Source organism: Cydia strobilella, chromosome 15, assembly GCF_947568885.1.
Source record: "Cydia strobilella chromosome 15, ilCydStro3.1, whole genome shotgun sequence".
Classification (NCBI taxonomy): domain Eukaryota; kingdom Metazoa; phylum Arthropoda; class Insecta; order Lepidoptera; family Tortricidae; genus Cydia; species Cydia strobilella.
In genome coordinates, this window is record NC_086055.1 from 12,799,718 (window position 1) to 12,825,844 (window position 26,127).

At 37.6% G+C, this 26,127-nt stretch overlaps 2 protein-coding genes across 2 annotated transcripts in view; one reads left to right on the forward strand and one right to left on the reverse strand.

The window, feature by feature from the left end:
• Window positions 1-4,241, forward strand: part of LOC134747592 (sortilin-related receptor-like) — a 66,316-nt gene extending 62,075 nt beyond the window's left edge. Inside the window, exon 29 of the mRNA XM_063682187.1 lies at window positions 964-4,241. Within this exon, the coding sequence (XP_063538257.1) occupies window positions 964-1,025 (62 nt within the window). The 3' untranslated portion in view covers window positions 1,026-4,241. The remainder of the gene's footprint in view (window positions 1-963) is intronic.
• A 539-nt stretch (window positions 4,242-4,780) lies between these two features.
• On the reverse strand, window positions 4,781-15,081 carry LOC134747571 (uncharacterized). Its single transcript, XM_063682159.1, has 8 exons — window positions 14,248-15,081; window positions 13,425-13,996; window positions 7,426-7,797; window positions 6,464-6,605; window positions 6,108-6,255; window positions 5,671-5,779; window positions 5,253-5,392; window positions 4,781-4,960 (listed from the first exon to the last, which is right to left on the reverse strand). The coding sequence occupies exons 1-8, from the start codon at window positions 14,823-14,825 to the stop codon at window positions 4,817-4,819; spliced, it is 2,205 nt and encodes a 734-aa protein (XP_063538229.1). The 5' UTR covers window positions 14,826-15,081; the 3' UTR covers window positions 4,781-4,816.
• Between the last annotated feature and the right edge of the window lie 11,046 nt (window positions 15,082-26,127).

Consider the following 26,127-nt stretch of genomic DNA (forward strand, 5'->3'; position numbering starts at 1 on the left):
CATTCGAGGTCGAGTGGTCTTTCAATAAAACAAAAATAGTATGAATTATTTTATTACAATTTGAACTACAAACCAAACACGCTTCTAATTAAATTAAACTTATTAAGAATACTTTCAAATACAAAAAAAAATACGCATATTTACCATATATGTATAAACTAATTTTTGTACTAAGCGGAGACGTATTCTAACAAAATTACAATAACATATTTGTTTTAGTTTACCACATCATGCAAAATTTAAGCTATTCCTTTTGGTTACTCATTGGGTTATAATTGCCCGCGATAATGACCCTCTACTATAATGAGGTCATTATCACAGGCATTTCGAACGCCTGATGTCTTTATGTTTTACCTCTTGTATATGTTAAGGATTCTAAATGAATGTTTAGTCACCTTTTTGCATTTTTTCTCGAACGATTTTTTTCCGCTCTATACCCCCTCAGTTGTGGAAAGTAAGTATGTATAGTTGTATCAGAATTTCACCTTTAAAGTCGTCGTCAATAGAACTTGCAAATAATGTAAACAAATATGACAGATTTTGTTAGCGTTTGACACATAACCTAACATTTTAACGAAGGTTTCCTTGAAATATTAATAATTAACATTTAATTTAACAAAAAAAATATATAAATAAAATATTTAAGTATATAAACTGTTGATAAGGTCATGGTTGTCCTTTTAAAGAGCGTGATTACGAGGTAATGAAGGTAAAATGGTTTGTGTACATTATTTGCAAGTTCTATTGACGAAGACTTTACCCTTGTATTGTATTGCTTTGGTTTTAAACCTGCTCGGGCCCGAGGGGCTTTTCCACAGCTGAGGAGGTAAATATAATACGACCGAGGTTTGAACCGTTTCTTTACATTTTGATGATATTTCCCTTAGTCAAAAATGAGCCTAAAGAATTTAGAAGGGCAAAAACGCTCCGATATGACTAATGTGTAACCGATTTTTTTTTCAGACGACGACGACGTGCCTCCAATCCACGGTTTCTCCGACGACGAGCCGCTCGTGATCGCGTAGTGAGGTCTTGTGAATAGTCAATAGCTGGGAACATAACAATGTTACATGAACAAACAAAATAAACGGAGACACCCTATTGTAAGTTACTCAAATTCCAATGTTATCTTATTGTTTCTTAACTTTCTACGCCATAGTCTCTTCTAAATTAAGGCGTTACTACAGCTTTTATGTAAAAATAATATTCAGGCATTTGAAGCGACATTTTAAAAAGTATATTACATCTACGACTTTGGACAGCTGGCTAAATCCAAATATAAATAATGAGAGTAGATTAGAAATTTTTGGAAATGGGAATACTTCTGGAAGGGTTATTGACAAAATTATCGCTGTATTTTGCTTTCTAACCGACTGCAGGGTTTTTTATTTTATGTCATTTTTTTTTCATTAAGTACCAATGCATTATATCGCGGTAAATTCTAATTAACTAGCTTTTTTGACTAAAGCAAAACAATGTTGATAAATGTGATAGATATTTACTGACTGTGTAATATTTTTATATTCCTAGTATGAATAGTATTAACGCATATGCCCTAACCGAAAAATACTTCGATGATAATTTTGTATCGATAAAATGGGTTACGGCGGCTGGCATATTACAGAAATTAGTGTCTTATTACAAATACAATAAGGTTGATGTTTAATGTGTCTCAAAATACATTTGCTTTTTTTGGTACTAACTTTAACTATGCAGTTCGATGTTAGTCTTTTGAGAACAGTTTTAAAATATTTATCTTATGTGTTATGCATTATAGAGAAAAAAATAAAAGATTCGCTTCAGAATTAAAATAAAGTTTAAAAAAAAGTAAGAATTTTGTACATTTGCCCGCCATTTCCTATCTCTGTCGCACGCGCATAATTATAGTGGCTGTACCGCTCGCACAGTGGCATTGACCGCCGTCATCATGGGCGGGACAGCTATATAATTACGCGCGTGCGAAGAGATAGGAGATTGCGGGTCAATATGTACGAAATTCTTCGTACCTTCTTCGACCGAAAATATACATCAGTCAGTTGCGTTTTCGTGAGTTCTCATTATTATAAGAAATCTCAAGTATTTTATTTGCCAGTATGCGTTTAGGATATATATTATATTTAAATGATAATTTTATTTATACTTTGTATTGCGGTTGTTGAAATAATTTATGTGGCAGTGAAAAAACGAATTATTAGTTTGACAACAACTTCAATACGTTATAAATTATTTATGTTAATAGCTATTGATTAGCCCAGAGTATTATTATGTTTTAAACATAGTTATTGAGCGTTTTCTAAAATAAATATTGAAAATCACACACACACTCACAGATATTAGTGTTTTTGGGTTCATTCAACTCAGAATCACTAGCATATTCAATCCTGATGATTAAAAAAATGTCCCGAAAATTTGTATGAAAATTGTACATTCCACTACGTCACGCACATACAAGTAATAAAAAATACACACAAACGTGACGTAATGGAATGGACATTTTGGGACATCTTTTTTTAATGGCAGGATAGAGAATGCTGTCGATTCTGAGTACAATAAGCCCAAGAATGTCCAGATTTGAAAGAATCAGGTTTTCAATATTTATTTTAGAAAACGCCCTAATATTACAGAATGGTGGTTGTAATTCTTGTTTTTCTTAATATGTAAAGTTCGTATTAAGAAAAATGTGTAATGAAAACGGGCTGTAACTTGTAAGACTTGTTGTTTGTATTGTTTAAATAAGGTCAATTCTAATTTAATGATTTGTTATTGTTTTGAACTGGTTTTGATACTGACTAAGCTAATCGCTAATGCGTGAGCAATCTTCAAGATATCAAAATAAGATCAAACCCGTAACAAGTTGTTAAATCAGAATCAGGCTCGGAGTTTTATTTACCTTGCTCATTTCGATATCGTTGTAGTTATAAAAGACAACCCAACTTTTGAGTCAGGTTTCACGCCAAAGACCTATAATGTAGAAGTACAATTGTATTTAACTAACGTATTCGTGATACAAGATCTCTGAGGTACTAGTGTGATACGTTTAGTGTGATGATATCTGTCTTTTTTTAATCAGTTTAGTGTGACAAAGTTAGAATTATGATTGAAATAGACATAGTAATAACCCGAACTTTTGTTTATTTGGTGTCAAAATGTTAAGAAATGACTGTCATATAACATTTGCAATACTCTTTCCACAACGAAACACATTTCGTTGGGTGACAAGCAAAAGTCACTAGTGAACCGTATTATTATCGGGATAAGGTTGATTTTTGTTTAATAATTTTTCAGTAATTAGTGAGTTTTGCTTGTTATCCGACGATTTGTTTCATATACCTATAACATTTTTATTCAATTCAATTTGACTATGTACTGTCTAATAATATTTACTGTCTAAAAATGTTTTCAAAAACGCTTTTATTAAGCGTTACTATTAAGACGGAAAGATTTATTCATGTCTGTAGGTACAGTTGCAATCAGATATATCGGGGCGGCCAAGGCGCTCACAAATATCTGAGCACGCCTCTATTGTCAAGGCGCTAGAGTGCGTGTTCAGATATTTTTGAGCACTTTGGCAGCTCCGATATATATGATGGCGACTCTTTGTACCCCTTGTCACACCTGGTCACATTTGGCTAACCCCTCCCCCCCTAGTGTGACGTCACATATTTGTCAATTTTGTTTTCAACGAAATCAACAATATCAATTAGTTTTTATTATTTTAATAAAAAATACTTTTTTGACAAAAGCGTTGTTAGAAATTTATAACACGAACCCGATTAGGAATAATTACAACATGAAACTGTTAAGAAAAAAATCAAAACCGTTTTTGGTTACAGATGTAGTTAAAGTGACGTCACAAAGTTTGTGACACCCCTCCCCCTTGTCACAACATGTCACATTTTCTTGACCCCGTCCCTCCCCGTAACTGTGTGACGTAATTAATGGATTAGCCCTTAGACGGACTATAGATGCTGTTTAAATTACCTATCATCACTTTATTAAAATGTGGTTGTTTAACAATTATCATGCTAGGACCCTCGTCAAACAGCTAGTGATCGTTAGTTTAGATCTCGACATTCCTTCAGTTGGGTCAGATAGATTAATTTGCTTAGTTCCTATAGGACATTTTGTAAAACTCTGTTTTATTATATGTTTTTTATGATGCGTTCGATTATTTTTCGTTATGTACGAGTTAGTCATAAAATTGTAAACAAGTAAATGAAGAAATAAAACTATCATATTTATATTGCTATTTTCTTTTCATAGTATATCCCTAAATCCCTATGTGCTATGCTTTATGTCATAAGTAGATGTTTTAGTTTTATTTGTTTACATATATGTTTTTACATTCCCTTTGCACTAGATTTTAGTATGTTTAGTCTGTTATATGCAGTTTGCGGAAATGGTGTATGTGTAAAAATACCTTGTTCATCGTATACGCAGCACGGTGATAGCACGCATGACCCAGTCATGGACAGGTAGCAACACTAGAGCCGTGTCTCGCCAATACAGCTACGCCCACCACTGAGTGCCGGTCGCCTATGTTGCACGTTAGACCAGTCTGACGTAAGTAATACCTTGATTTTAGTATGTTTAGTCTGTTATAATGCAGTTTGCGGAAATGGTGTATGTGTAAAAATACCTTGTTCATCGTAGACGTAGCGCGGCGATGACTCGCACGCCCCACTCATGCCTGTCCATGAGTGGCTCGTGCAACACTAGAGCAGTGTCTCGCCATACAGCTACGCCCGTCGCCCACCACTGAGTGCTGGTCGCCTATGTTGCACGTTAGGTCAGTCTGACGACACTAGTACCTTATTCATCGTATATGTAGCGCGGCGATGGCTCGCACGACCCACTCATGGACAGGCAGCAACACTAGAGCAGTGTCCCGCCATACAGCTACGCCCACCACTGAGTGCCGGTCGCCTATGTTGCACGTTAGCGGACCGCCCACACCTGTCTGAATGTAAGATAAGTTTTTGTCAGATATTGTTTGATAGTCAGCTTTCTTGAAGTCAAATTTATAATGTATGTGTGACAACTGTGTTTGGAAAAGGAGTGACATGGTTGTTGGTTGTGGAGGACAAAGAAATGGTTAATATAGGTATCATATATGGTCACATTATTTAAAGTATTCATTTTTCAAGCTTTGAAACCAATAATCAATTTAGCACAGATGCTTGGTGGCCTTGCTTAATCGCCGCTACCACCGCGGCTGCTGTAATAGCTAAATACAGCATATTCAAACTTACCACAGATGCTCGGGACTCTATGGAAGCGCAGAAAGTATCAGGGGGTAGTGTGACGCGGTGCTTACTAGACGAGAGCCTGTCGTTACACTGCCGCGGCGTCAGGATCGCAGCTCGCTGCCACCGGGGGCGTTCTCTGATAGCTACAAAACATTTTTTTAAGGACGAGGGAGGAGGCACTGCGGAATACTCTTCGCGAATCTGGACTTCTGAGGCGTGATAACAGAAATAATTATGATTATAAGATATGTATTAATTATGTTACCGCGATAGGGAGTAACGACGTATTAGGTCATCAGTGTTATCACCAACATAATATAAATTAATATACCCTTTGGTTCTCTTCTCTAATAAGTAGTTCCCTTGAAGGATGAAGGATGAATGAGGAGAGTAACATTATGTGTAAGTAGTTAATTCCAACCTTGATCGTAACCGCCCCAGCCCACGAACTTGCAAGTGTCACCCACGTGAGGGTCCGCCACGCACGCCGGCTGAACATTTACTCCTAGCTTTAAAGGTCGCTTCCAGTGCTGAAATGTAATTATTATAATGAGTATTGTGGTAATTAAAAAACTTTGCCGGCCAGTCACCACAAGTGCTCGCATAAAATTCTCTAAAAGTACTTTAAAATGTTCCAAATACACTATCACTCGGCGCTCCTGCTGCGGATTTGGTAAGTTTTAACTTGCCGTTTAACTTAAGTACCTAATGACTTTGCACCACCTTAGTAGAGACAGTGTGGCAGCGCTCGGCTATTAGTAAAATAAAACCGTCATCTTTTCATAGGATTTTGACGCTCTTCCACACTACCTTGCCAAGTCGGTGCAGTTAGCTTAGTGCTTAGAGGGACTATCTCACCAGCATCGCCAAGTTGTGAGCCAAGTTCCCCGGTTTGTAGTGCTTGTCGATGTGAATCTGAACCATGCGCTGCTGTGTTCTCACACTGCTGTCATCTTCCAGGTCCCAAATGCCAGCTATAAGTGTTACTTCTCCTGGGGAGGTCCTGCTGCAAATTTCATATTTTTTGTCAATTTTAGGTGAATACCTAGATGGCAAAGAATATGTATAATTTAGGTATCGTTTACTTTACCTACACGGCCGTACTGTCTAGTCATTAAGGTCGTGTTTACACATTGTCGGCGCACGGTTGCTTCGTTATAGAGCTACTGAGCTATATTTATAGTTTAAAATACTTTAGTAGTTTTTAGCTTTACCCATAGATGCAATCGGCAGCAGTTACGGCAGCACGCGGATGCACGAGCGAGGCATAGCACAAAATGCTCTGAGGGCTCTTCGTTAGAACCGCCAGCGCTAGCCAAGGATGAGATCCCACGTCTGCTTCGCCGGTTTGCTTGTCTGTTGAACAAAAAAAAAAGTGCGTGTGTGTCTTTACGCGCGATTAAAGTACCTAAATCTTCTTTGACGATGACGTTTATCGCTATGTTGTCACTTTGACGTGTGTCCTACTGAGCGTTACTTACGTCAGAAAATAAATTCTGAATAACCTTAGTCGCGCCTAAAGGAGTTTTACTTCAAAAATACAATTTTAGTTTGATTATGATTACGTACTAAAGTAGTTAACACAAAGAACCGTAAAATAACATCTTCAAGAACAAACATCTTCGAGATGGTAAATACGATTGAACTACAAGAGATATGGTGAGAAGATTTTGAAACCACTATAAAAACCACTAAGTACCTATTTAAAACCACTATTGTGGGGACTGGAGGTGGGCGGGACTCTGTTCAAGACTAATACGGGGAGAGAAAGCCATGCAGTGTAATTTGTATTCATGAAAAAGTTATGTTTGTTATTACCTTTTTAGTTTCACTCTTGTAGGTACATACTACTAAACTGATGTTATGAAAATCAACATAAAAAACCAGCCAAGTGCGAGTCGGACTCGCGCACCGAGGGTACTTTTTAGTATTTGTTGTTATAGCCGCAACAGAAATACATCATCTGTAAAAATGTCAACTGTCTAGCTATCACGGTTCATGAGATACAGCCTGGTGACAGACAGACAGACGGACAGACGGATAGCGGAGTCTTATTAATATTAGGGTCCCGTTTTTACCCTTTGGGTACGGAACCCTAAAACAGGCAACTTTATTACTTATTACACAGCCCTAGGGGCTGATAAATTATTCACGCCGAAAATAATTAAAAGCTTACCATGTTCACATTCCTTCAACGGGTCTTTCGCGGCTTTACCGCAATCTCCGAAAATATTTTCATTCACGTCAAAAACATCGTCGTACTCAGAATCCTCTTCTGAATGTACCATTATCGGCCTCGTCTGTACACATTCGGAACTATCTGCCAACCTTTCCGTTGTGGTAGTCCTTCGTCCATTCTTGGTGTAGACTCTACTTGTGTTTCGTACCAAATTGAGGAGCTTGAACCCTTGAAGGATATGAAAGTCTGGGTGTGCGTGGTAGTTGACGGTATGACTTTGACTGTCGTATGAGATTTCGTCTGAGTCTTCAGCTATAAATCCTGGTCTCCGTTTTGGGGGTTTAGCCGTTCCGATAGCTTGACGATTAACTGTAAAAAAATGTTCACATAAAAAAACGGCCTGACAGGCTGCCATTACATAAATCTTGATTATAGGATTCAGTACCTGAAATTATACGAAGCTCGATTGCATTATACAAAAAAGATACGATTAATTTTAAACCGATATTTTAAAAACCGAACGTGTATTTAAGTAGTTGCCGTTCCATTAAATCATTATTTTTGTTCATTCAATAGATACAATCAAATCAGCCAAGTACCAATCTGGGCAATCTTTGTCATTCACATTGGTGGTGGTAACATTTTAATTACGTCTTTATATTAAACTAGCTTTTGCCCGCGACTTCGTCTGCGTCACGGAGTAGGATGGAGATGGCAAGTGGGCGTTCCCGTCTATCCGACAGTTAGTAGCGACCGACTCACTTTATGCACAGACTATGCTCAGTTGTTGTGTAAACTTCATGCTCGAATGACATTCACGTCGTACGTACGCTCGTCTAACAAAAATTGATAATTAAATTTAAAATGCCGTATTGTGCAGTATTAAGCTGCAGAAATCACAGCGGTTTAAAAAATCTTTCACGTGGAGGTATTTCCTATCACCGGTGGTTATTTATTTAAATATAATCCGATAAATACGAAAAATCTGTTTCTATTGCATTATTTACGAATGTTCGTTAAGTAAATCTATATTTTATCAGTTAGAACTTAGAGTTCACAATCCTTTGTCACTATTCTTTACGTTTATCTGGAATATTCGCTATCCTAAATGTCAAATAACTTCGCTACTCAGATGCTGCGCAATGTCGATATTTATATCGATAAAGTTAAAGTTACGATATTTCAAGTTTGATGTTTGGTAGTTCGGTAATAAATTATTATTTTAGAGACGTTTCTAATTATTATTTGGGATAATCAATGTCTTAGTAAATATGGCAGCTCTGGTCATCAAGCACTAAGTTAAGTCGGGGTCATTTCATGGCAACCTTTCAAACCTTCGTATTCCTTTACATACGTTTTTGTTTTTTACACCCATCATATTTTCATCGTTAATATAATTAGACTAGGTACTTAATGCACTTATGCGTACAATGCATGCAATGTGCCATGAATAAACGTTTTATATTTTCTATTTCTTTATTATTAATTATTGTAGGTTACCACAAGATGCCGATATTAAAAATAAATGGGTCAATGCTACTGGGCAAGAAAATTAGTTTCCGCAAAAATATAGCACCATTTGCTAGGAGCATTTCTTAGAGAAAGATTTCTGGGGATAAAATTGCCATACATCTCATCTAGCGTCCACACGCCTAAAACTTAGTTACTAATTTAGTAATTATTAGTGACATTCGGGCTCACTTAATTAATAAAAAGTGTTCCGTACCACGCAAACTAGCGTGAAATATTGGAATTTTGCCGCCCCCCTTCCTGATTTGATAGGTCACAATCTTACAATCAAATCAAGTGGGATCGATGAGCCAGTTTCATGTATGCTTTCACACCATACAATTAATTTGACAATTTAATCAGGTTGTCCCGTCTAGATTGGCCTTAAATGCTGCTACAAGTAAATATTGTTAAAGACGAATACTTACCTATGTAAGTAATTGCAGATTTGTGATCACAAAATAACAGCAATACCGAGTTAATAGACCTTTAAAGAACTATGATTTTATCTGTTTGACTTTAAGATATATTTAATGTTCACATTAACAACCTAGTTGGTCAATTAATAAGAAACAAATTTCTAGTTAGATATTTGTTGTACTGTACTACATATTATTTTTCATACAATCACGATTATCACTACCTATATTATAATCATAAATAAAGTATCATCTAAATGTGTTAAAACATACGGTAATGAAATATCAATACCTAACTGAACACACAAATATCGATAAAACACTCCGATTACACTGTCCCCTCCCTATATCGTCGAATGGAAAGAAGTTCCAACGGTTAGCTACTCGCAGGCGTATAGAGGTCTCGAAAACACCAGTGTAACGTGACCGTGAGATCCGTAACAAACCATGCGTAATTAGACCTTACTTATACTGGTTTTTTAGCCCTTTTCTCGCCTGTTAAGTAAGTGATTTTAAAATTATATAAAATAACGCCATCTGGTGTTGAGTAGTTGTATTAGGTGAACGTTGAGCGAGCTTTTGTGAGATGAATGAGATAATGAAAGAGTCGTATGTCATATAGCTTTGACATTATAATTTAAACCGTCACTCATGTAGCCTACAGTTGATATTCGTTCGAAAAATGTCCACCGGTAATAACTTTTTGGTATGGAAAGTTGCTACGAATCAGAGCAATTTTGTAAGTGTGTGACGTATTTTAACGAGGCTATGAATGTGTGAGTTTAGCGACACTGGTTTTCATACTAAATAGGAGTCATTTCACATCCACTAGTTTATTAATTCGTGGTCTGCGTTGACTTAGTAACCGCAGCTAGAGTAAGAATAGCGCCTGGAAAATTCTCATAGCAATCTAAATTTTAGCATATTATGCACACAAATGCAGGCACTTCGTTAATTATCTCAATTCCACCCCGCATTTTACTTTCTTAAGGGATGATTTCCGGGATTAAAACTATCCTATGTCCTTCTCAGGGACTCAACCTATCTGTATGCCAAATTTCATCTAAATCGATTCAGCGGTTTAAGCGTGAAGAGGGAACACACAGACAGACAGACAGACAGACTTTCGCATTTATAATATTAGTATGGAGTATGGATATATATAAATAAATGTTTGTGGCAAACAAGCACACCCGCCGTCCGATGGTAAGCGGTTACCGTAACCTTTGGAGGCCTGTGACGTCAGTAACAGTGATGTCGACAATTTGTCACACCTGTCACCGTGGTGAAATAGGAGCCACAGGGTGCTCGACAGGAAGTCAGATTTTAAATCATCATCTATATTTCAAATGCAATATTTTATTTCAAAAATACCTTAAAAGAAAATGCACATAAAACACACTACATAAAACACACATTATATCGTGTAAAAAGATGTCACAATATTTTAACTAAAATTAAATAAATAATACTAATACTCCAAAACTTTTCCGCCTCGATATTTTTTCTTAAAAAAATATCCCTAAAATTGATATGAAGATTACTACCGAAGTGAACTTTAATAGAAATATTACACATTTGTATCAAAGTTATTATCCTTAACTTAACAATAGGTATTTAAAAAATAAATGCATACCGATTCTAAAACTGTTAAAACAATGTTTAAATACATTTAAATATTAAAAATAATAAATAAATTCTCAATAAACCGACTTTTTATCCACCCTATAGCTCGTTAACCAACAACCTATTGTACAATTTTTCTGATATAATGCAAAATACGTAATGTAATCTCCGTATATGTTCCCTGGGGTAGGATGCTTAAAAATGAAGCCATTCACATCTATATCGTTCACAAAATAACTCCCTTTCTTGAGTTTGCATGTAATAACGGGAACACCGAAAAGTTGAAACACCATTTTGAAGAAAAGGTTTGTGCAAGTCAACTTCTTCAGTTTGACTTTCCATTCGATGCCCGTGGCTGTTTTTTTGCCTGTTCGAACTGATGCTTCCATATCCGCCATTGATAAGTCTTTCTCCACTGTCAAATTGATTTGTAGACGATTATTATATACACCTTTGTATATCGATAAATCAACATAATAGGGTATTTCTTTGGCATAAGGAAAGTCTGGATTTTTGCAGTTCTCAATACTGACGACGTTGACTTGATATGTTTTACAGGAACAATATAAAATATTTGAATATATTAAGATTAATAAAAATTTCATGGTATCTACTTGTATTTAAAGCAAACACAAACGAATAGTATCAAAAGTATTGTATTACAAGCCCTCTTTTCGACCAACGAATAATTATTGTAGTATGTAACTAATGTAAGTATAATAACATTAATATAGCTTCCACTGAAAACTATAATTTGGAGTTCTATTTTTCATCAAATTGCCTGAATTATATTATGATAACTAATGTATTTAAAATTGTCCGTAATCATTGATGTGCCGCTGGAAATTTTCCAAAATTGAGATATTCCTACTACTAGGCCAAGCAATAAGAAGGTATAGAGGGAAATGCTAGGAACACAATTTTTGACTCCGTAACTTTGTTTGGACTACTGTCAGCGCGCCAATTCCGTGCAAGTGTCGGTCGAGGAAGTGGGAGGGTACCGCGCCCGTACGTACAAAATGACACCACTCGGTCATGACGCCCAACATTCCTAACATTCCTCAGCTGTGCACGGAATTCGCGCGCGGACAGTAGTTAGGAGGTGAACATATCTAAGGTCGTAGCCCTGGTGCCGGGGGGGGAAGAGGGAGGTTTGATTGAAGGGGTTCCATTTTTCGGTTTTTCGATTATATCTCGGAAACTATGCGTCTGAGCGACATGGCCACTTATACAAAATGAAAAGTGATTTAATTTGTAGTTTTATTATGTACAGGTTTTTCGATATCTTGTATAGTTTTTGAGATATCCGCTCTTGAAGGTTTATTTGGGGCTCTCAATTTCCGAGGTCGTTCTTGATATCTACATCAATGAAGCTTCTAGGCCATGTTTAGTATCGTTTTCGTATAAATCGGGAGTGCCAGATTCATTTATGGTATCACATTGATACCATTCCGAAATAGAAACATATGCACTTTAAACAAATGACTTTTTTTTAACTCCTCTTCACGTTTAATCCGCTGAACCGATTTAGTTGAAATTTGGTATAGAGATGTTTTAAGTCCCGAGACAGGACATACGATAGTTTTTATCTCAAAAATCATACTTTGAAGGTGTGATATTTGGTGTGAGGGGAATTCAGCTTCTTCGCCGAAGTTGAATTCCTGAGGTAAGTTTAGGTTTGGAGCCATGTTTGGTATCATTTTCAACTAAGTCAACCATGTAGACCATCCCAAATATAATTTAAATTGGTTCAGCGGTTATTGATTCCCCATACAAACTTCCACCCCACTTCTCACACCCTCATAAGATGATTTTGGTTATAAAAAATGTCCCGGGACTCAAACCATCTCTATAGCAATAAATGTCAACAAAATCAGTTCAGCGGTTTAAGCGTGAAAAGGGGTTAATTTATTTTTAATTTTGTTTTTAGGAATGGTGTCAATGTTGATACTGTAAATGAATTCAGCACCCCGATTTATACGAAAACGATACTAAACCCGGCCTAGCAGCTTCACTGATGTATTTGACTGAGTTTCCGAGATATAATCGAAAAACCGAAAAATGGAACCTTCCAACCGAGGGGGGTTACGGGCACCAGGGTTACGGCCGGGGACTTTTGATATGTTCACCTAACTGGTCTAAAGTAAAAAATAGTTTTCCAAGCATTTTCCTCTGTAACTTTTTTTGAGCATTTATTTGGCATTTGAGCTGGCCTATACATGGGAAAATTTAAGAAACTTTCGTATTTTGTATGAAGATTAAACCTTTCCAAGTTTCCGACTTTCCCAAAATATATATTTCTAAGGACATTTCCAGCATTTAGCAAATTTACCACAACTTGCACATGTGTACGTATGCGCAACATATTTTTTTCGAAATAGGGACACCGCTATAAGTTCCAATGAATGATTAATTAACAATGGCATTAAATTAGCTGCTCACCTAGTCTGGGATCAAACGTAGAGTATCCCGGTGCATCATCGTCATCCGTATCGTCATTACTCGTATAATCTACTGTACTGTACGGCGAATCAGTTTTTCCACTACTAACATAAGTCCAGCTTGAACCAGGCCCATGATCGGAATACAGCCCGACTAGGCCAGGCCTTGGCAATTCGACTACGTAGTCTTCTACATAATCTTGGTTACCGTATTCATACTTCGTCTCAGTAATCGGGTACGGATTGCTTGGTACATAGGATTTCTTGAAATTTGAGTTTTTGATATTTGCATAAGGATCTAGATAATCTTCTTCGGGTGTGACAATCTTATGGGTTAGTTTAGCAGGTGCAGGTAACGTCGGAGTCTTGTTGCGAGTTGGGACAGGAAATCTACGACGCATTAGAGCGAGTCTTTGTTTCAAAGCTGTGGACATGTCGCCACTGTTAGCTGATCTTTTGAAGCGCTTGATCGGAAAGTCGTCAGCAAAGTAAATTTTAGTTGGTTTGTTCGATGACAAAGGAAGGATGCAGCAAATAAATTGCGAATCTCTTGGTGTCTTCTTAGGGGGTACCCTGAAAATTATTACTTTAATATTTAGAGATAAAAGCCAACAACACGGAGAAAACTTTTAACAAACTTTTTTAATAGGTTTAAATAAGTGAGTACCAATAGGTTTCTTTGCATTTAAGTAGTTAACACTATACAAAGGCCCATGGTACTATTAAGGATTCACCACTGACGCTTTTAATAAATTTTAGCTACTTACATATTTTATGCAGCAGTATTGTAGCAGTGTCAGTGTATAGTTATAAATAATCCTTACCTGTCTCGTTTAATATAAACAAGTCCATTTCTGCTCTTACATTCACTTTTCTTCAAATATGTGCATATATTTTGCACTTGAGTCGTCTCTTCTTTATACACTTTGAAAGTTACTTTGTCAGTGATCAAGACGGTTTTATTTTTCGTTGTATTTGCTTCACTGGTATTTGTAGGAGTTGGTTGTGATAATGTATGCGTGTTAGTGTTGGTTATGTCTTTCCAAGTGAACTTATCGCTGTCCGGGAATTTGAAATCGAGAACATCTCCGATCGTTGTATCAGCTTTAATAGTAGTGCTTGGTAGTACAGTTGATTTGGCTTCCCGCTCATTCGGCCATGTTAACTTGGTATGATCTTGAAAGCGAATGTTCCATTTATCATTGCTCCTAGCTTCGTTGGCAGAGTTATCATCATTGAACACTACTTTGTCAGTTTCATCAGTGTCAAATTCGCTGACGTCTTCAAACGTTGGTTCTGGATTGGCGCCTTTTATTTTGGCAAGTTTGTCATTGAGCCACCAGAATTCTCCGTCGATTTGCGCGTTAGTGATTGCTACGAGGAAGATTATGGTTACGAGCATGTTGATTAGTGGTTGGCCAGTTGGTATTGTGGTTTGTGCGTCAGTTGAGTCGGAATAAAAAGGCAACGAGGCAGAAGCGCAGGATGTTGCAGGTGCGCAATTATTGGACAATTCGCGAGCAGTTAGTCGCGTATTATTTAGCGGCGATTACGTTTATTCGCGATCGTGCGCGCTCACGCCCTGTGACCGTTTGTGGTCGATCACTGAACTGCTCCTCTTTTGTTGGGATACGGTCGGCAGAATATACACGGAAATTGGGTCACGAGGATAATTCTATATTATTAATTTAATACATATCCTTGTCCTTATGGGTATGTTCTTAAACTACGTCCAAAAGAGAGGTATGGGTACTGTGAATGACATCTCGCTTTGTGTGGTAGGGCACAGGACAGCGGATGTCATTCCAGATCTAGAGCAGAGCCCAACTGGGGAGATACCTCCACCTTACAGAAAACCGCAGCCAAATAACACTAGACCCTACTAATAGTGTTGTGTTCCTGCCAGTGAATAAGGTTGCCAGAGCTCGAGGGAGAGGAGTGTTAGGGTCGTACACCCTCTGGAGTTGCAGGCGTACATAGGCGTACAATGGAGAATGCTTAACATCAGGCGGGCCGTATGCTTGTTTGCCACCGACGTAGTATAAAAAAAATATATATATCCCTACTAATATTATAATTATAAATGCAAAAGTAACTGTCTCTCTATCTCTCCGTCTACAGTATGTCTGTTATATCTTCACGCTTAAACCGCCAAACCGATTTAGATAAAATTATATAGTTATTAGATATGGAGATAGTTTGAGATTCGAAGAACCAGTCAGTTTTTTATCAATATTCTTCATCATCATCATCCCATCACGAAGACGAAAAGTTGCTGGCAGAAGCTAGTTGTATATAGACTGGTTTTAAAGTAATTATGCTTCTAATTTTTACTTAAAAAATTAATATATTGAAAACACATCTTGTGTGACACGTATACGTACCGGGATGACCGAGTTTAGGCAGGTTTCTTTAGGTATATAGGAATGAATCTTCTTGAGGTTTGCTTTACCTAAATAAACTGGAAAGTAAAACTTTAGGTACACGTAATATCGCGTTACATAAATCAAAGCAGTTTATTAAATAAATAGTGCACATTATTACTATTCGTTATTAGCATGTTGTTCTAGGTTATGATTTTTGGTACCAAACTAGGTACCAATATAGATACAAATTTTTGACAATTGTTTTAATCCCATATCCCATATTAAATAAATACATCCCATACAATTTCATCCCTTTTTTGCAGACTGTATTAGATAATAATTAAATAATTACAAACATAACAACTTTGTGCCCGTGCGTATTCGTAGTGAATATGGGATTTTGTTATTTCTCTGAATGTATCTATCTAGCGTCCGTGACATACTTGTTTAAATATAATATATATGTTAGTAATTAAGATGTAAACAATTGGTCAGTCAGTTTTGCACGAAAGTAAGTAGGTCAATGTTAGACGATCAATCTGTTTCTTATGGTGTCAAAGGTCTTTAGGTTCATATTTGTGTTAAATTTGTTTGGTACGAAAATATAGCTCAAAAAAAAGTCTTAATCTATAATTAGGGTGAGTTTAAACTAATTTTGCGGTTTCACTCACGTATTTTTAGTCACTAGCGCGACATGTTTCGGAGAGCCTAGGTCTCCATTTTCAAGCACTAACAGTGCCTGAGTGAGTAGCGGTCACGACGGGCGGGCGTCACGTACTGCAGCGCGCCGCGTCACAAAGTTAGTATGTCTCACGATAGTTAATAGTACATTATTGTCGAGGCTCGGAAGTAGCTACTTGCTGGCTGAGGATTCGTTTTAAACGGACGACCTTGGGAGTCCGTTTAATTGAATCCGAAGCCAGCAAGTAGCCTTCCAGCAGAGTCATATATAGTGCTTTTCGCAAAAATGGCGCAATAAATACAAATATAATAGAAATATTTTACAAAAGCAACGTTCTTATGTATATATTTTCACAGAAAAAAGTAATAAGATTTGCTTTGCCGCCGTTTTATTTTTTAAATTAAAAATAGAAGTGTATTTTTCTGCTGAAAATACGCCAACCTATTTGATCATAAATCATAATCATAAATCATTTATTTCGTGATAAACTTACATACTAGCATTACAAGGAAAATTAAAAAAACATATTTGCAGTGTTTACCACGAAATGGGCTCGCCTCAGCATAATGCCGACCCAAGTGTCGGCGCTGATCTTCCGGCGAGACACCTAAATAGTCGCGGTACCAACATTATAATAATAAGTACTGATCATCTGTTTGGCTGTTTAATGGACCTATGCCTTCATTTGATATGGCCACTTCAACTTTTAAAAAGTTTGGAACTCGACAAATAATGGAATTTGTATGCAACATTGCAGTCCCGAAATCGAGACTGCAATGTTTTTAACTTTTTAATTTTTTGACTGACCATAAACAACGCACTTCGCGACCTACTTTTTAACCAGCAACGTTGACTTTGCCGTCCATTTTTGAGAAAAATTCGATTAATTATCTATAGTATGTAATTGTAAGTTTTAGATATTTCCTCGTTTCTTGGTTATCAGTTTTTACATTAATTATTATTATTATTCACTTTTTTTTGTAACGCAGCAGAGCGTCTAACTTTTTTGGTTACTTTGCCTGCTTAAGCTTCACCATATTTGTTTTGTTAAGTAGATTGTGTGTAGTGTAAATATGTCTAACAATTAAATGAGATATTTGTTAAATCAACAAAACATTGGGACACTAATTGATAATGGTTTACCGTTTTGGTAAACCAAAATCTAATCAGCTTACACGGTCATTAATGTATCAATAGTCAATGATGGGATGATTGCGTCTAGGGTGGCTCGATGGTTACACGATGTCTGTAGAAATACAAGCGAGCAGTGGAAGAGCTTAAGTATATAGCACGAAAGAACGTAGGTGTAAATAAAACCGGACAAGTGCGAGTCAGTCTCGCCCACCGAGGGTTTCGTACTTTTTAGTATTTGTTGTTATAGCGGCAATAGAAATACATCTGTGAAAATTTAAACTAACTGTCACGGTTCATGAGATACAGCCTGGTGACAGACAGACGGACAGGACAGCGAATTCTTAGTAATAGGGTCGCGTTCTACCCTTTGGATATGGAACCCTAAAAAAATAATAGGATAGGGTAATAAAAGCATTTTTATAGTTTTATTTCATTTTTATTGTTCCGTGCCAAACTTTGTTCACGGAACACTTATGGGATCACTTCAGTCTTGAAAATCAGTTAAATGCGTTTTTCTCAGAGACCGTTTGACGTAGGCAGATATCTAAAATTTGGAACAGTTATAGCAATTACCACCACTAATATTGTAAGTCAAAATCGCTTATTTCTTCAAAATCATCATTTAAAAGTCAGTTTTACCAGCCAACATAAGAAACCACCTCAAACCATCAGCTGGTGTGGTAAAAATATTTAATAACATTAATTTTGAATTGATTTGGTTTGTGCTTGTTTAATATTTTACAGTCAGTATGTGACTAGTCGTATCCCTATAGCCTAGTATTAAGCTCATTTTTCATTACAAAAACATAGAAGATGGGAAAATATACCTTTGTAAAACTGAAATCCTCTTCAGACGCATATTTCGTTCATAATTCCACTAAATATTCTGACAGATGAAACTTGAAGCACTTAATTCCATGCTTTACTATTTAACACTAGTGTTCTCGTTAAATTAACCCTTGTTTTTAACTTAGAAATAAACAAAAAAGGTTCAATAACAAATTGCAGCGCGCTGACAATGACACGGAGACTGACAGCTTGACAGGATGTCGAACTGACGTTTAGAAGCTCCTGGTACAATATGACATGCAATAACGTTTTTGATACTACATTCTGATCGTAAAATTTACGTGTAAAAGATAGTTAAATCTTAATTTCCGGAAGTTGTTTTAAACATATTTGTTATTAATAAACGTAAAACACGTTGAAGTGAGTGAAGAATTCGGAAATAAACTAAAAATATCATAAAGTAAAATAATATATCAGATTCATACGTAATGGATTTCAGAACGCACCTTCTTTTATAATTTGTTTGGGCTCCTCAAACTGAACTGCTATCTATGTGTGCGTGAGATGTGGATGTCGTTGTAAATGTCTCTGTCCTTCTAAAACATCGCGTGCGTGAAAGGGATAGATATCGGGGAAATCGACATTTAGTGATTGTAAACGTTAAGATATAGGCCGTAAGGATTAGTAATCACAATTGGACATATGACCTTCTTCTTGAGTCGAGCGCCGTTATGTGCCATGGGGCGAACGACCTCCTTCTCAATTCTGGTATCCTGGTACTTTTTGGATAATGTTTGTCTTAATAAGTCGCCTGTCGCTTGTCGCCGGTCGCCTGTCGCTTGTCTCTTGTCGCCTGTCGCTGGTCGCCTGTCGCTGGTCGCCTGTCGCTTGTCGCTGGTCGCCTGTCTCTTGTCGCCTGTCTCTTGTCGCCTGTCGCTTGTCTCTTGTCGCCTGTCGCTGGTCGCTTGTCGCTGGTCGCCTGTCTCTTGTCGCCTGTCGCTGGTCGCCTGTCTCTTGTCGCCTGTCGCCTGTCGCTGGTCGCCTGTCTCTTGTCGCCTGTCGCTTGTCGCTTGTAGCTTGTCGCCTGTCGCCGGTCGCCGGTCGCCTGTCGCTTGTCGTCAGTATCCTATTGTTATGTCGCCGGTCGCTTGTCGCCAGTCGCCGGTCGCTTGTCTCCGGTCGCTGGTCGCTTGTCGTCAGTATTCTATTGTTATGTCGCCGGTCGCTTGTCGCCGGTCGCTTGTCCCTGGTCGCTTGTCGCCGGTCGCCTGTCGCTGGTCGCCGGTCGCCTGTCGCTGGTCGCTTGTCGTCAATATCCTATTGTTATGTCGCCAGTCGTCGGTCGCTTGTCGTCGGTCGCCGGTCGCCTGTCGCTTGTCGCCTGTCGCCTGTCGCAAGTCGCCTGTCGCTACTAAAAGGTATAAAAGGCCGGAGCGGGCACGGGGGGATTCATTCTTTCTTCAACCATCGGACTAGTCGTGACTCTGGCTTTTGGGCGTAATTTTCGTACTGGTAAGCGAAGTTTCTCTGCTACTTTTTCTTTGTTTGTTTTTACTTGGAATTATCTTGGTAAATTTAAACTTAGAATTTGTGTCTGCGTTTGGTTTTACGGGGACAATATCGTCGTAACGCTGAACCTAGACTATTGTGGAGATTCTTTGCTGCTATGTATGGGGTTTATTTTATTGTAAAGTTTTCGATACTGAGTTGTTCCGAGTGCCGCCACGTTATGCAGGGACAATATCGTTGCATAGCAAGGACTTGGAATTGGTCTGTGTTTGGTTTTACGGGGACAATATCGTCGTAACGCTAAACTTGGACTATAGTGGAGATTCTTTACTGATGTGTTGTGTGTAGTGTTGAGTGCCGTGAAGTGAAATTTTCTACACTGTATTGTTCTAAGTGCCGCCACGTTATGCAGGGACAATATCGTTGCATAGCAGGTACTTGGAATTGTGTCTAGGTTTAATTTTGCGAGAAGTAATTTTCGTAATGTTAAGCTTGGATAATGGTGTCTAAGGGAATTTCACTTCTTTATTTAGTTTGTTTGATTTGTGAGAAATTATACTAGTAAAATTACTCTTAGTTATTTTAGTGTCTTTTCTATGGGGTCTTTTGCTATTTTTGAAGCCAGATCATTGCTTGGACTGACAGTTTGTCCAACTAAACATTCATCACGCCTGGCGGTGTTAAAGGTGATGGGTGGTTAGGAGTCTTTTAGTTCCAGGCTTGAGAGGGCCTGGCATCTCTTCTTTACCAACATAAGAGATGAACTATCTCCCAGGTCTCAAAGCCCAGCTGTTAGATGGAAGTGAGGGCATCACGTGCGTGCCATTCGGAGTAATCTGAGCTCACTAAAGTCGGCAGTAATTGGGATCTGGTCCCCTATTAAATATATTTATATATTTCGGTGCTCTGGCGCATGCTAGTGCTGATTGCGGGGAAGGATTCTGTCGTGATTATTATTATATACTTAGTCTTAGTTGCGGCAGGACTTCTCATGTGGTTGGTGCTGGTGTGTGCAAAGGGTTCCGATCCACTGATAGACACGGAATAGGGCGACTTACCTCCTAATTCTTTGGCTTGCGAGCATAGGAGGGGGAGTCAAATATACGGACCATTAGTTTTGCTAATCTCGGTTTGGTCTACCGAACTTTCCAGCTTCTAGTAGGGATACACTTGTGTATATTCCAAGGCACTAGGTCAATGGTAAGTGCGATCTGTGCTTTGGGTGTACATAGAGTAGGGCCAGAGGGTAGGATTTTAAATAGGGTAGAGTCATACACTATTTGTCTGTAGGTATTTGTGTGTAGGGTCTCTTTTATGCTTGGTCTAAGACTGATATGGTTGATATAAATTCTTCTTTTAAAGACTTAAAAATATGGCTTCATTTACCTAAAATATGTGTATTTAAAAGGTAAAGGATTCTTTTGCCTAAATCTTTCAAACTTTTAATTTATCTGGGGAAAATAAATAAAATTCCTATGAAATCTTTATTTTTTATCTATTAAATTTCTGGTTTTTGGAGTAAAGACGAGGTACTGAATTTTGCAATCAGGTTTCTAAGGTATTTACAAAATAAATTCTTAAAATATCAAGATGGGTTTAGGCATACAGATCGTTCTGGGATAGAAGAATGGTTTGTTTTAGGGACCCCTTGGCAGGCAAGAGCAGTCCAATGGGAATTTGAGTGGAATAATGCTCAACTTGATATTTCAGTCTCATAAAATATAGCAAATAACATTAGTGCTTCGTTTATACATCTAAAAGACTAGAAATTTAGTCTATACTTTTAGTTCTGGGAATTGGGAAAAGGGATTAGTATCCCTAGCTTTTGAACATAAAAAAGAAGTAATTTTGATTGACTGATGATACTTGGCGCTTCTTTCATCAGATCATCTAGGAATGCTTAGGTTGCGAAGCGTTGGTCTTAGCCCGTCTGGCTACAATGTTAGGATAGGTGACCCGAATGATGTTTTAAAACGGGATAAGGCCTTCTGACCCGCATCGAGCATGCGAAGCAGTACGTGTGAACTCACACATCGTTTAGAAGGTGATAGTATAATTATAACTTTTCCTAAAAAGCTAGGGTGTAAATGGGCTTATCCTGGGAGTGCTGCTTCGTATGTTATCCCGAAGGCTTAATAGGCGTAGCGGGACTTCACCAAAAACATTTTTAAACTCATTTTTCCAATAACATTTTTAACCTCATATTAACCATATATGCTGCAATTACCTAAATAACGTTATATGTAGTAAGCCTTTAACAGCATTTACATTACACGAATAGATTTAACAAAATTGTAATATTAATTTCATCACTACGCTCGGAATACTATTTTAGATTGCTTCGCTACGCTCAGTTTTCAATTATGGAATCATTCGCTTCGTTCAGGATTCGATGTGCGGCCTCACCGTAAATATGTCAATTTCCCTCCTAGCTACACAATCTACTATTTCTACTACTGTAACTATTAAAATATTCCTTTAGTTTCATATTAATATATCTTCAGTACCATAAATATAAATATTCCTTAAAATATAGGTAATAATAGAATAATACCGGAGTCCAAAATTTAGTCGATACTCATTAAAGAATCTAGGGTTCCGCGGTACACTTCAAGGGGTTCTAACTACTATCTAGACGATCACATGGCCAAATTTTAGGGGTAGATTCTTAAGAGGTGTTTAGCATAAGAGTAGCTTAATAGTAATAGTTGGGGTGGGTGACAAGTATTCAGTCCTTGCGTTGGCGTGGTGACAAATTTTGTGTTTCACTCGGTGGCAAAATTTATTTAACCCTCGTGCTTGAAACCCTCGCAACGCTCAAGATTCCACGTGCTACGCTCGTGGTTCAATTTTAGCATATTTCGCTTGCTCGGGTATCAATATTAGCACGAGGTTAAACAACAGCTTTGCCCCCTTGTATAACAAATAACTATTGTTTTCAGTCGCCGCTTGCAACAACTCGAACTGCGCAAGCAATTGCCGCGGCTCCGGGGATCACGGAGGGCAATGCATCCAGGGTGCATGCTACTGTACTAGACAGGACGTCAGATTTTAAATCATAATCTATATTTCAAATGCAATATTTATTTCAAAAATACCTTAAAAGAAAATGCATACAAAACAACAAACCAAAACTTAATTATTTCGTGTAAAAAGATGTCACAATATTTTAACTTATATTGCTAACACTCCGAAAATACTACGCCCCATATATTTTTTCTTGAAAAAGTTTCGCCAAAATTTATATGAAGATCACTACCGAAGTGAGCATGATTATAATATAAATAAATTCTCAATAAGCCGTCTTTTTATCCACACTATAGTTCGTTATCCAACAACCTAGTGTACTATTTTTCTGATATAATCCAAAATACGCAATGTATTCGCCGTATACGTTCCCTGGGGCAGGATGATTAAAAATGAAGGCATTAACATCTATATCCTTCACAAAATAACTTCCTTTCTTGATTTTGCATGTAATAACGGGAACACCGAAAAGTTGAATTACCATTTTGAAGAAAAGGTTTGTACAAGTCAACTTCTTCAGTGTTATTTTCCATTCGATGCCCGTGGCTGTTTTTTTGCCCACCCGAACTGATGCTTCCATATCCGCCATTGATAAGTCTTCCTCCACTGTCAAATTTATTTGCAATCGATTATTATATACACCTTTATATACCGATAAATCAAGATAATAGGGTATTTCTTTGGCATAAGGAAAGTCTGGATTTTTGCAGTTCTCCATACTGACGACGTTGGCTTGATATTTTCTACAGGAACAATATAAAATATTTGAATATATTAAGATTAACAAAAATTTCATGGTATCTACTCTAAACACAAACGAATTGTATTAAAAGTATTACAAGCCGTCTTTCCGACGAACGAATAATTATTGTTTGTACCTAATGTAAGTATAATAACATTAATAGCTTCCACTGACAACTAACTAAGTGATTTGGATTTCCCTTTTTCATCAAATTGCCCGAATTATATTATGATAACTAATGTATTTACAACTAGCTTTTGCCCGCGACTTCGTCTGCGTGGACTTAGTAACCGCAGCTAGAGAATAGCGCCTGGAGAAAATCTCATAGCAATCTAAATTTGAGCATATTATGCACACAAATTAGCAGGCACTTCGTTAATTATCTCAATTCCACCCCGCTTTTTACTTTCTTTAGGGATGATTTTCGGGATAAAAACTATCCTTTGCCCTTCTCAGGGACTCAACCTATCTCTATGCCAAATTTTATCTAAATCGGTTCAGCGGTTTAAGCGTGAAAAGGGAACACACAGACAGACAGACAGACAGACAGACAGACTTTCGCATTTATAATATTAGTATGGATATGGATTGTCCCTAATCGATGCATTTTCAGTGACCGAAACATATGAAATTCGTGTCATAGAAAATACAGACTACTTCCTGAAGTCTTAGAAGGCTGAAATTTGGCATGTAGGAATGGGTTTGTATTCAAAACATCTGGTGACCAGAAATCGATAGAGAGACATATAGACATATATGGTCACCGACCTGGACAGAGATGGCACGTGGAGAAGAGAAGAATTTATTTTTCACCTCAGCAGTTCGAACAAGCCTACTTTCGTCACTCCCTGGAGTGAAATAAAGTAGCTTTTTAATTTAGTGAAGGCCATGAACTGCCACTTCATACTTTTATCACTACCGAGGTGAAAAATTATGTGTGCAACACGAGAGCAAAGTTATTTTACATCTCGTGTTTTTGAGTCCCTCGCTACGCTCAAGATTCTAACTTAGAATCACTCGCTTCGCTCGTGATTCAATTATAGAATCTTTCGCTTTCTCAGGACTCAAAATAAACACTCGCAAGAAAAACCAACTTTCCTCTCTTGTTGCACAAATAACTATTTCCGGTGGGAGGGTGGGAACAATAATTGCATGCAAAAATTAATACGCAAGTAAGTAGGTATAGCCCGTATACCTAAGGGGGTTAACACTACTTGACTAGCCCGTTATTGTGTAATGGATGGGCAAAGCAATATTATTGTTTTAATTCATGTGGATTTTCGCAACGTAAATAATGCCTGATTCAATAAATTATATTTTTTTCACTTTTATCTAAAAAACAGCATCATTTTCACTTTCACATGTGTGCAGAAAAATAGTCTCATCCTAGTCGAATAACTACTTTTTTTTGATTAGCCTACTTTGGTGTCCCACTGCTGGGCAAAGGCCTCCCCTCGTTTTCTCCACTCGACCCTGTCATCGGCATTTTCCCACCATTTAGGGTAGAATACGTCCAAGTCGTCCCGCCATCTCCTTTTCGGTCTGCCTGAACCCCGGCCTGCACCGTCTATGGTGTTCCGTGGGTCCCACTCAGTAACCATTTTGGCCCACCTTTCCGGGTGCATGCGGCAGACATATCCCGCCCAGTCCCAGTCCTTAGCGGTCATGACGCCTACATCTGCAACTCTAGTTCTGGAGTATGTTAGGTGTTCGTAGAACTGCATGATCGAATCAGAAACTAGACTTAGGATAAATAAAAATCGTTCACTTCCCATAGAATTTCCATACAAAGTGACCCATTTTCATGTCTCTCGAGTGTATATATACAGTCCAATTGACGCGAACAAGAACCCTGAAGCGTAAATCAGATACGTCAGTTGCACGCAATTCACGCAAATGCCGCCGACATTGTATTGCAATTGATGCCGAAAATGAGCGCATTTCTCCTGTGTGCAATTTGTGCGCTGATCTCTGTGTTTAGGCTTTGGGATGACGCGTGGTCTATCACTATTTAAATGGAAAGTGAGGTAACAAACAAATCAGATACGTAATTTTAGACTAATGAGAGTTAATAACTCATTCCTGACATTTATTATTCAATTAGGTACATACTTCCTAAACATATCTACTAATAAATGTCATGATAGAGGTACTCATTGGTTATGAAGCAGAACTAAACCATCTTTAATTCTGGCAAAGCTAGAAATACCTATCGTTTGTTAGTACACAACCTCTTATGCCTGTATTCCGACAAAACAACGTATTTAGATGCCAAGTAAAGTAAATCATTTTTCGATGCATATAAATCTTAAAATTTAACTTACAATTTTGACGTGGCCTACTTTATATTTACCTATTTGTTTAAAAAATTTTGCTTATATTATAATTCCCATATTTTTTCGCAGCTATTAGACATACTTTTTCTTTCTCTGAGTAAGCAATTCATGTGTTTTTT

Bases quoted from the DNA above. Each gene is read 5' to 3' on its own strand.
- LOC134747571 (XM_063682159.1), bottom strand. From the start codon at position 14,825: ATGCTCGTAACCATAATCTTCCTCGTAGCAATCACTAACGCGCAAATC. The intron at 13,997-14,247 runs GTAAGGATTATT...AATAATTTTCAG, and splicing joins GTTTATATTAAACGAGACAG to GGTACCCCCTAAGAAGACAC. The intron at 7,798-13,424 runs GTGAGCAGCTAA...ATTTTTTTACAG, and splicing joins TACGTTTGATCCCAGACTAG to TTAATCGTCAAGCTATCGGA.